The sequence below is a fragment of the Macrotis lagotis genome, chromosome 7 (genome assembly GCF_037893015.1).
Source record: "Macrotis lagotis isolate mMagLag1 chromosome 7, bilby.v1.9.chrom.fasta, whole genome shotgun sequence".
NCBI lineage: Eukaryota > Metazoa > Chordata > Mammalia > Peramelemorphia > Peramelidae > Macrotis > Macrotis lagotis.
Genome location: NC_133664.1, coordinates 95,269,150 through 95,281,362, shown reverse-complemented (window position 1 = coordinate 95,281,362; position 12,213 = coordinate 95,269,150). Strand labels below are relative to the sequence as shown.

At 37.8% G+C, this 12,213-nt stretch overlaps 1 protein-coding gene across 1 annotated transcript; it reads right to left on the bottom strand.

Annotated features, from left to right (window-relative positions):
- Nucleotides 1-2,405: 2,405 nt before the first annotated feature.
- On the bottom strand, nucleotides 2,406-6,673 carry LOC141492742 (GTPase IMAP family member 4-like). Its single transcript, XM_074193391.1, has 2 exons — nucleotides 6,029-6,673; nucleotides 2,406-3,536 (listed from the first exon to the last, which is right to left on the bottom strand). The coding sequence occupies exons 1-2, from the start codon at nucleotides 6,081-6,083 to the stop codon at nucleotides 2,668-2,670; spliced, it is 924 nt and encodes a 307-aa protein (XP_074049492.1). The 5' UTR covers nucleotides 6,084-6,673; the 3' UTR covers nucleotides 2,406-2,667.
- Between the last annotated feature and the right edge of the window lie 5,540 nt (nucleotides 6,674-12,213).

Here is a 12,213-nt window from a genome sequence, read left to right as displayed (position 1 = left end):
TAGGCAAACTGTCTGAACTCTGGTCATAATAAGGAAAGTATTAGGTCCCCTTAAAAAGTCCAAAATAAAATATGATGGTAGGAGCTATCATATAAAGTTTTAGGTGAACCTAGCAACTGGTATTTTAGGGATATGAATTTATTTTCTTATATTAACTGTAATATTTATACTTTTTACATTCATGTAATAGATATTTGGTAATAAATATTCTAACAAGCTAAAGTATGACAATGACATTGGTTTTATGCAAGGAAAAAACTCTGGAAAACTGACTTGTGAAGTTGTGGTTTAAAAGAGAAGAGAGAGAGAGGGGAAAATCCTGAAAACTAGGATCTCCATAATTAAATTCCTGAGAAGATAATCTCTTTAGTTGATCCCCAGAAAGCCAAAGGGTCCCATGTTAATCTCAGACAGGGTGCCACATGTAGCATATGTAGCACTCTGCCAATACCTTACAAGAACGGGCAGTCTGGGGTCCTAGAGCAAGGTTATTACTTATCCTATTAACATTTAGGGGTAGCCCTGAGGGATTAATGAGTGTCTGCAGACCTGTTCTCCTGACCTGAAGCATGCTATAGCTGATAGGCTTATAGACTATGGCTTTATTGAATCAGCGGTTGTATGCAGCTCACACAAAGAGAGAATCATCTGTAGAGGTAACATGAAAAGCATGTTCTAAATGCATATTTAATACAAAAGACTATGTCCAAGACATTTTTAGGAGTTGTAAGGGGGTATATTATCAGATTCCCTAAAGCTTTTTATCACCAGTAGAAGTTGGAGGTCAGTTGAAAACTTCAAGCGACATCAGGGATTTGAGAAAACTTTACAGAGCATTTTCTCTGGTCTTGAAGGTCATTTCTCTCAATCAGGAAGTTATTACCTATAGGGATATTGCAGTCAAAAAAGCTCTTCTGGTAGGCAAAGCCCCAACTTGGGTGAATTTATAAAAGTGACAGTGACCACTCTACAAACAAGCCCATCTGTTTCTACATTCAAGCAATTTATCTTATTGATCTAAAGACAAGAAAGGGCTGTCTATGTTTGGGACAAGGTGGGGAACTGCAAAGGTGACACATTTTACTCCACTCCAAATTTATTTGGCAAGGTATTTCAACTATCCTCATAGAAGGAGTAGAGTACTTGGGATGTGGGGTGGCCAGTTGGGAAGTTCTGGAGACAAATTGTGAAGAACTTCAAAAAACAGATCTCTACAATAGGGTAGAAATCAATTCACACACACACACACACACACACAAACAGAAACCTAATTTGTCCAGGTACTGTGCTGCTGTTGCTACCCTCTATGTCAATAACAAAAATAATCCTGAGAAAAAACAGAAATAAAAATTTTTATTAAGATCAGACATTCATTAGCCAAATTAATTTTTTAAACCCCATTGTCTCATCTATTGGGTCAGAGACTTTCAAGGTCTTTGAATTAAGAGGGTTTTATCATTCCATTTGCCATACTCTGAACATGATTTAGCACAAGACAGATTTAATGAAAGAGTTGCTGTGGTATAGTAAAAGGAGCACTGAGCTTGAAATCAGAAGAAACTCAGGTTTCTATTCTTGCCTTAATACTAACAATTCTCATGTCAATGGTGGGGGGGAAGCATTTCTTTCAATGTTATATTTTTCCCACTGATAAAAACAGGAATAACATTTACTGTGCTATATCAGAGGTTAGCTTCAAGAAAAAGTTTTGTAAATAAAGGAACTCTCATAATAACTAGTAACATGATGTTGAGATATACAATTTCAGGGAACAGGTAATAAGAGAAAATGGGTCATTAAGAAAGAGAAATCTTTGGGCAATTCCAGTTCAAGTTTAAGAAACAGTAATAGAATGGGATTTCATCTCCCTGCACAAATATTATGTGGTTAAGGTGAAAAGCACTAACATAAGGCTAATCTAAATTGGCAAGTTGGTGGTATCATATGAGTAGAGTGTCAGACTTAGAAAAAGGAAGTGAAATTCAATCCTGCCTCAGAGACTTACTAACCCTGTGATTATAAGGAAGTCAGATTCTCAGATTTAGTTAGCTTATTGATAAAATGTGGATAATAATAGAATCTTTTCTTCAAGGTTACTATGAAAATCAAATCAAATGTCATTCAATCTGCATATAACTGTGTTTGAAGGTAAATATTGTGTAAAGTGTTCTGCAAACTCTAAATTCTTACATAAGTATTAGTTATATGTTCCTTGATAATAATAATTGAAATCTGAGGAAGAGTCACCCTACAAAGAATATGTTTCATTTCTAGAAGGAAAGGGATAGTGAACTATAGAGAACTACAAATTTGCTTCTTCTTCCTTCTTTCCCCATCTAGATCTTAGAGGGAAAATTTCCAATTCAGAATGAATTTTAACTTCCTTTGCTGGATATTCACAGGAAAAGAATCTGTCCCTTTATTTTCAGACCAGAATGATAATTATTAAATATTAGGGTAACTCTTCTTAACAAAGGTTTGCAACTATCCTTACACTTGAAGACATGAGTGCTAGGATGGTTGTGATTTCTGAGTATTTATCAATAAACAACAGAGAAAGAAGAATTTGGAAAAGTAGTAAAAAGCATAAGATAGTTTTACCCAGTTTCTTCATCTAAAAATAATTTTATGACTTGATAAGTGAATTTCACTATTTTGAAGAAGCTTTCAAAGAATGAGTCTTGGCTCAATCTCAGCTCTAGCATTGATTTGCTTGTTTGCATAGAAATGCTCTTTTTCTGCAAGCTCCTTATACATCAGTTTTTCTGTTTCTTTCCTCTCCAGTTCATTCTGTAAGTTTTTAATTTTCTCTACATATTCCAGCCTTATTTTCTTTTTCAGTTCTTCCAGTTCTTCCATGTAGACTCTTTGACAGACTTGAGTTTCTTTCCAAATCTTCTTTTCTGCTTCTTCATAAATCCGGTTTGTGTAGCAAGAACCTCCATTCTTCTGCAATACTTGTTCAACTAGGCCCAGAAGCCCTGTTAGCTGGTCTTCCTTCTCCCTTTCACTGGCCCGGTTGTTGAAGGCACAATATCTTCCTTTAAACTTTTCTACAAGCTCTTTCAAATATTCATCTGTAGTTTCCTGAAAGTATTGCTTCAAATCAGTGCCTTCCAAATCATCCTTCCGGGTGAATAAAAGGATTATGTACTTCTTGGCTTTGGAACCAAAGATTGCCAGGATCTTATTTGCTGCATCTTGCTCTTCCTTGGTGTAACGTCTGAGTGGGAGCACCAGAAGGATGGCATGAGGCCCAGGAGAGGATATCATGAGGCAGCGGTCAATCTCCCTTGAAGTGTCCACATCAGATACATCAGTGTCAAAAATCCCAGGAGTATCCACCACAACAATTTCTTTCCCTTTCCATAATCTGCTTCTTTTCTCACAGCGTTTGGTCATTGACTTTGCTGCTAGTCTTGAATCAAATACTCGTCTTCCAAGGATGCTGTTACCCGTTGCACTTTTCCCAGCTCCTGTTTTACCCACCAGGACAAGTCTCAGTTGATTTTTGTTGGGGTCCTGGTTTCCATAACCTGAAATATGGGTAATGGAAGTGACCGAGTTAAACTCTACCTTCAAGTGCTTTCCTTTCAGTTCCTCTTCCAGGGGTCCCAGAGTTACATGCACGTTAGTATGGACCTTTCCTAGAAAGAAGCATATAACTGTTTGGGTCAGAAATAGGTTCACCTACCTGATGATTGACACATAGTATTGACTCTTTTAATAGGAAATCCATGCTGTATCTGTCAGACATTTCTGGAACTTGCCTTATTTATCTTCACAATACCTTTTTGTTTTTAATTCAATTTAACAAAATATTTATTATGTGACTATATGCAAAGCTCTGCAGTGAGGCAGAGTGATACATAAGTAAATAATACATGGATTGTGTTTGCAATGAATTTACATACTTCTCTTTTCTGTTCTTAATTGTTTATTCCCATTCTTAATCTGGATTATTAAAGTGTTTTCCAGAAATAGATTCTAATCTCTCTCCAAACCTCAGAAGCAGCATGGTGCTATGACGAAAAGTCCTAGATTTGGAATTGAAGGACCTGGGCTCTAATGCTAGCTTTGCTTCTTATTACCTGTGTGATCTGAGTGGAGCACTGTTTTCTATACATACAAAATGAAGTGGATTAGATGGCTCAGACCCCTTTTACCTCCAATCTATGTTTCCATACATGAAAGTCAGATTCCTCTTTCTAAAACACCATATTCACCATGTCACTTCTATCTTCTACAATATTTAGGGGCTTCTTTGGCACTTTATTACCTGGGATAAATGTCTGACTTTCTTGGCTCTCCTCAATTCAGTCCCAAACTACTTTTCTAATCTTATAATTTGCCTCTCCATGAATCATTCCCTGTATGCTAATTAGATGGGTTTCTTCACTGTTTCTAGAACTCACTGCCAGCATTCTCATTGTCAAGCTTTTGCTCATTTCATTATCCATATAAGAAATGCCAGATGTTCCTTTATATATCTAAAAACCTAGATTTCTTTAAGGGCTTAGTCCTTCCCTGAAGTCTTCCCTAATAAGCCAAGCCCACGTTGAACTTTTTATTCTCCATATTTATATAGTACTTTTTGTCTCTAAATCCTTTAGGTACTTATCTTTCCAGTTTTATTCCAATACTGATAATTATATACATACAGTGAATTTTTTTGTTAATTGTTACAGAACTATATTCAGACAGTTTGTGTAGAGAGGCAGCTAGGTTGCAAGAATAGATAGAATTCTCAATCTCGACTGTAAAACCTAAATTTGAATCTTTCCTCAGATACTGGCTTTGTGGCACTAGACAAATCATCTATCCTCTTCCAGCCTCAGTTTTTCAGGAATAAGAAAATTACTTATCTCCTAGGAGTGTTGTAAAGACTGATTGACAAATTCTGCGAAAAGTGCTTTGCAACCACTAAAGATATAAATGCTAAGTATTAGGTGTTTATGCTTGAATAATTGTATGAAGGACTAGAAAATAAAGACTTTCATAAAGAAGAAGCTATGGCTAAGGACACCTAAGTTCCCCTAACAAAAGCCTACAAAAGTCAAAAGCTGGGATAGTATACCCAACATTGGTTCAATAATCATGTATAAATGAGTACTTGGATTAGTTGCTGAAAGTCAAGAGGAAAAATGGATAAAAGAGAAGAGAGAGGATTAGGGTTAGTGGAAAGCAAATGCTCTAAGGATGGAGGCAAAAATGAAAATCTACCCCAGTTGGCAGAAGGTCTAAGAGTTTACATGAGGTCTAAGAGTTTGCACATAATAGTAACCATGGTTGGTAGCCCTATCACCATTCTGGCAATTAAACTTTTTAGGACTCAAAAAGAAAAAAATAGAAATTTTTCTCTTAGGACAAAAACAGCTAACAGGAGATAGAAGGATGAAAATTGGAGGGTAGTAGCACACAGGACAGTCTCTTCTCCTCTCCCATCCTCTGTTGGCCCTCAACTTTGTTGATATTTCCACCACCCTTCTTTCTCGTCAGAGCTGGACACTAGTGGAGGACTTAGGCATGAGGTTATATATAAGAAGAAAGGATGCCATTTGAATGTCAGCAGTTGACCCTGCCCTCAAACAGCCAGGGAAGATTTTCCCACAAAGGGTATATTAGTCAAGTATCAACCACCTCATTTCTTCTCCCCACTTCATAGAACAGAAGGCCAGAATCCAGTCAGAGTGAATGGATAGGTTAGACACAAACAGCCACCTCCCATGTCCTTGCTATGGCCAACTTTGTCCAACAGAGCTCATTACAAGGTCGAGAAAGTAGAGAGACTCTTACCCTCTTCTTTCCTGTGGCATCTAAGGAATTCGTTAAAAATGCAGGAGAAAAAAGAATGAAATGAAGAAAGAAGGAGGGTATATAAAGGAAAGAGAAAAGGAAAGAAAGAAAAGAAAGTGAAAGAAGGTCATGCAAATAATAGATTGCTACTCAAAGCAGCTTTTGCCTTATTGAACTGATCTCAATCACCTCCCTTACCAACCTTCCAGGAGATTCCTGGATGTCTGCTCACCATGACTTGTTCCCTCCATCAAGTCAGGAAACTCTTCCAAAGAACCTTCTGCCATTAGAGGGTGCAACTTTTGTAGAAAAAGAATGATAACCAAAGTTATCAACTAGGCTGAAGAGAAAAGAGATGATTTAAGAGCAGATCTAGGTTGTGGTCCATACTTCTGCCTTTGACAGGCTTTGAGAATTTGGTCAAATCACTTCCGGGGATCCTGAATTGAAGTGTTGTATAGCGAGAAGACAATTTATATTTATATACACATTCATATATGTGTATGCACACACACATGTTAGGAAAGACATGTTAGAGCACAGATTGCAAAGGGCTTTATTTGCTAAAAATATGGCTTTACATTTGATTGCAGAGACAGAGGAAGTCAACAAAGATTACTGAGTAAAAGAGTAACTTTAGAAAAATCAATTTGACAGTTTTGAGGAGGATGAATTGGAAAAGGGAAAGACTATATGGAGGGAGACCAGCCCCAGAGAGTAGATGCATGATTTGGGGTTATGGTTCTCTCTTATCCTGGTCATGGCCTTCTTTCATCACTTTTAAGATGATGCCAACCAAGAGCAGCCATTTCTTCCTTTTTTTTTAGGTTTTTGCAAGGCAATTGGTGTTAAGTGTGCCCAAGCCCACACAGCTAGGTAATTATTAAGGGTCTGAAGCCGGATTTGAATTCAGGTACTCCTAACTCCAGGGCCAGTGCTGTATCCACTGTGCCACCTAGCCACCCCAAGAGCAGCCATTTCTAAAAGTGACCATGATTACTTCACCAGCCATAACCTACTCCCTTATGATACACCAACCTGCAGTTACTAGCTATTGTTTAGCCGCCTCTTCCACATCATGGCCTGGCTCAATTCCTTCTCTTATTCAGAGACAAAGGATCAGGATTTGCTTAAGTAAAGCTTCTGCATCTCCATCCAGTCTTTTGTACCCTGTTTTTGGTTCCCACTACCCCCGATCCAGGAAGAGTTAACAGATTTTAGAACACCTAGTACTCTAACTCTTTGTTGGAAATATCAGTCTGGGGGCGGCTAGGTGGCGCAGTGGATAGAGCACAGGCCCTGGAGTCAGGAATATCTGGGTTCAAATCCGGTCTCAAACACTTAATAATTACCTAGCTGTGTGGCCTTGGGCAAGCCACTTAACCACATTTGCCTTGCAAAACCCTAAAAAAAAAGGAAATATCATTCTGACAAAGAGCTCTGGTTTTAATTTGTCTTATACTTCTCCTCTTATTTTGTTTGAACAGGATCATTGGCTTAGGGAAATCCTAGTAAGGAAACTCTTTCTGCTAGTATAAGTCAACACCTGTACCCCCTTCTCTACATTCCCTTTCATTTTCCTCTTTTGGGAAAGGCTAAATATAAAATGACACACATTGCTTATAGACATTGCAGTGTTCTAAGACCAAAACAGAGATTTGTGACAAGTTAGTTCAATCTGTTTAACCTTTATAACAACTATTTTTCTTGTGAAAAAATGACTTTGAGTCAGAAATTATGGCTTCCATATCCAGCTCCCTCATTCACTGGCTCTGTGAACTAAAAAAGTTAATGTCTTAGTGTCTTCGTTTTTCTAGAGTTCAAATGAGAGAATATGAGAAAGTAAGGAAATCTTTAAATTTTAATGAAATATTTACCCACAGATGGGCATTATTACCGATTGCCATTACTGCATTCAAATATATAATTTCTAAAATATGAAGATGCCCACATTTGTTATTATATCTGAAGTAAAGTATGTGGTCCATTTAAAAATGCAGAAAAATCTGCTGTGTCTCAGCATAGATTAAAATTATTTTCATTGGAAGCAGCTAGATGGTACAGTGGATAGAACACTGGCCCTGGAGTCTTTAGGGGTTCAAATCCAGTCTCAGACACTTAATAATTAATTAACTCTGTGACCTTAACCCCCTTGCCTTGTGAAAAGCTAAAAAAAATGATATTTTTATTCACTTAAAATCTTTGGGAAGGTCACATCTAGTGACTGGTTACTAAGAAAAATTCCAGCTGCTAAGAAGCAATTATATATACAAATTTGAAGTTACTAAATTCTTTGTTTTTTCTGGGTAAAAGTTTACTTCCTTCTTTACTAAGAAAGTAGAAAAATATTTCCTTTTAACTGGGAAAAATCATTGTTAGGATTTCACACAGAGCAGTAGCTCTTTGGGCTACAGAAAACTTTAAGAGACATCTACCTAGTCCCATAATGTCAAATGGATACTTTCCCTATCAAAACTCATGGAGGAAAGGTTGGGTGTCCCAAAAATGAATCACTCAGATATCAGTTTTATTGGGATGGTAAATCTGCTAGGAAGATAACACTTTAAATTCACAGAATTCTCAGAAAGAAGATCTAAAAGCTGTCCTCGGGGCGGCTAGGTGGTGCAGTGGATAAAGCACGGGCCCTGGAGTCAGGAGTACCTGGGTTCAAATCCCGTCTCAGACACTTAATAATTACCTAGCTGTGTGGCCTTGGACAAGCCACTTAACCCTGTTTGCCTTGCAAAAAACAAACAAACAAACAAACAAACAAACAAAACTGTCCTCACAGCATCAGAGGAGTGGGAGAGTTAGAAAGGTGGCCTCCAAGTTCAGTATAGGGGAAGAGAGCCATCTCTGGCTCCCCATCCTTCCTTGGTGGCTGCCCTGTACTTCTTCCCAGTTCCACACCCAGACACACACTCTCAGAGTGGAGAAATGGAGCATACAACCTACAAGAACCCTTGTGATGCAGGGAATTTATGGGCACAGAGAAATAAATTTTGTAATCTTTTTTTTCTGAACTATTCATTATTAACTATCTCTTGCTCGCTTTCTTTCTTCTGTGTTGTAATGATCCTTAATAAATCTGAGCTTTCTTTTTACACTTACACACCATGGTCAGAAGCCTGAGTTCTTCCCTCAGACAGAATGAATTCTCCATACTTCTGGCTCCTGGACATACCCCTCACCTGCCATTTCAGGTATTCTTCATATCGCCTCCCTTTTCTCCCTTTCTTTTTTTTTTTTTCAGGGCACTGTTGGGATCAACCAGGAATGGAGAAAAAATGATCACAGCACCTACAAGGAAGGTTAGAGGAAGAAAGGAAAGTCTCTCTTTGGGGGAAGGATAAATAAATCTAAGGAAGAGAATGTAGCCAGAGGATACATGGAGAAAGCAATACTTACACTTTAGAAATTAATCTCTAATCATGAGATAGCTATTCAGAACTTACTTTCTTGTTTTATTCTGTTTCTTTTTATAAATTCTTTCATTGGAGATCTCCACAGTGCCTGTAGCTTCAGTCTCATCAATATACTTGATTCTCAGTTTTATCTGTGTAGTCATGAATTGCATCCTGACCTTTAGGCTCATATCTTCAACTGCTTAGTGGAAATCTTGAAGTGGCTTTCTCATTGACATTGTAAATTCAACATGTTCATAAACTGAACTATCTTTTCTTCTAAACTCTCCCTTCTTCCTAACTTCCCTGCTACAGTGTCCTCCCACTCTTCTAGACTCACAATTTTGGTAAAGTCTTTGACTCTTCATTCTTCTTCAAAGTCCATATTATTGCCAAGTCCTGTCAATTTATCTTCAGAACATTTCTCATATAGGTCCTTTCTCACCTCTAACACTGTCACAGTCCCAGATTAGGCCCTCAGCATCCCAAGCCTGGAGAATTGTAATATCCTTCTGGTTGGTCTTCCTTATTCTAGTTTTCCCTTTACTCCACTTCATCCTACACTTAGCTTTTTCATTCTAAAACCCAGATCCTACTATATTGCCTCCCTAATCAATGAACTCCAGTGACTCCTTATTACTTCCAGGATCAAGTATCAAATCCTCTGTTTGGTGTTCAGAGCTCTAATTAACTGACTTCTTCCTACCATTCCAAGCTTCTTACACTTTATTCTCCAATATTTACTCTATTACATTGTTTCTTTACATTGTTACAGGTGTTTTTTTTTTCCAACATAAAGTTAATTTGAGAATGGTCATTCTTACTGCTTGCCTTGGTCCCATTCACATATTATATATGTCAAAGTACCTAACAATAGCTCCAGTTATCCCTGTCTATTGCAGATCAGGAAACAGATACAATGAGGTTGCCAAAAGTCTTTGACAAAGACAGGATTAGAATTCCAGTTTCCATAGTCTTGTAATTTTTTGGAATACTTTTTACTACTGGAGAAGAGGGCCTGAGTGTTGGTAGTCTGATATCAACTAGTCTTTTATATAATTGCTTGGGACAGTTAGAATCTCATGGTGGGGGCTTTTGATGCTCCTTCCTTCCCTCCATATTTCCACTGCTCCCACCCTCTCATTTCTACTATTCCAAGCAATCATTCTGTTTTGCTCCTTTAGAGTCTAAAGATTATTCCTTTTCCCTTTCAAAAGAATTCATGGTCGGAGCCATTAGTGATCCCTCCTTCCCTCCATATTCCCATAGCCCCCATTCTCTCATTTCTATTGTTCCAATTAATTATTTTATTTTGTTTTGTTAGCATGTAAGGACTATTTCTCTTCCCTTTCTCAAAAATTTTAGCCACCTGTCTCTCCCTGATTTTTCTTTTCTGCAGCCATAGTGAGAATTCCTTCCCCTCCTCTCTCCTCCCCTAGCTGACCCTCATTCCTCCACTGCCTAGCACAAATGCAGAAGTAAAAAAAGGAGGGGAGTGTGTTTCTGTTGGCATGAAGGCCCTGACACCTCCTCCCTCTATCTGGCTCAGAGTAGCTTTCATTTTCTCCTCAATCACAAGATTTAGTTTTATAACAGAAGATTTTAAAAAAATAATTTATTTTCTAACGACATGAAACAGTAATTTTCAACAAACTTTTTTATTGCGAGCTTTTGAGTTTGTGAGGAATATGGGGTTTTTGGATCCCACAAGAAAGTGAAGAGAGATTGTTGGCTTTCATTACAAAGACTAGGGTCTGCCTTTATTGGCACCTATGGGCAGATATATGAGTGTAATGCAAAAGACTCAGCTTCAATCTGATTAAAAACTTGAGATTAGATCAGGTCTGCCCCACCTAGTTCTGAGTTAACCTAGGGTCTGCCTCCTTTTCATGTGCTCAAGGAGATTACAGTTCCCTCCTCATGTTCATTAGTATAATATAATGAGCAGGGCCAGGAAAACATATGGGGGTGGCAAATGATTGGCACAAAGGGACAGGAGCAAAGCATTTCTGGCATTTGGTGCCCCTCTCCCCTTAAGAGGCAGTTGGTCTATCTTTGCAAAGATATCTTAATAAAAGATCATTTTAGGTGCAGCTAGGTGGTGCAGTAGATAGAACACCAGCCCTGAAGTCAGGAGAACGTAAGTTCAAATCTGGTCTCAGGCACTTAATAATTGCCTAGATGTTTGACCTTGGCCAAGTCACTTAATCCCATTGCATAAAATTAAAAAAGACCATTTTAATCACATTAGACTAAGTATTCATGAGCCATTTATAACTGAATTTTACATTTTTTCCTTCTTCTTTTCCTTTCCTCACCCCAAAAGAAAACTATTTAATATAGGCTGTACATGTATAACCTTACTAAGCATAAATCCACATTAATCATGTTTATAATGGAAAATTAAGTAACAGTCTCTAAGGGAAGCAAAGGCCACTGATACAGAAGAGATAGGCAAAGAACAGTTGGCCCCTCTGTTAATCTCTCCACCAAAGGCTTCTTCCTTCTGGCAGATAATATGGTAAATGCATTGGCAGTTTAGTAGAAGGTATCTGGTTTTCTCAGGAGAATAAGGAGAAACAGGGAGAATCAAGTTGAAAGTGAAAAACCTGGGAGTGTCCAAAGCCCAATGGACTCCACTAAGTTATTGTCTGTCAAAGCATGCATGTGCACATGTGTGTTTGAAACACAAAGTGAACAAACACAAAATTCTTTCAGAAATAACTCCAGATCAGAGCAGTCATATAAAGGTGGAGTAGAAGACTGCCTATCTTATACAGGCTCCTTTGCAGGATCTTTGTCTCAAACTTTCTATTAATGACCTGTATCTTTTTTGTTTTTGTTTGTTTGTTTGTTTGTTTTTTAGGGACAATGGGATTAAGTGACTTCCCCAAGGTCATAGAACTAGTAAGTATCAAATATTTGAGACCAAATTTGAATTCAGGTCCTACTGACTCCAGAACTATTGCTCTATCCACTGTATCCTTTTCTTTATAAATGATTTTGTTGGTGA

What these genes read in the sequence shown, in the direction of transcription:
- LOC141492742 (XM_074193391.1), bottom strand. Translation starts at nt 6,083, where the DNA reads ATGGCAGAAGGTTCTTTGGAAGAGTTTCCTGACTTGATGGAGGGAACA. An exon ending in GATGGAGGGAACAAGTCATG is followed by an intron (nt 3,537 to 6,028) that starts GTGAGCAGACAT and finishes CCCATATTTCAG; the next exon opens with GTTATGGAAACCAGGACCCC.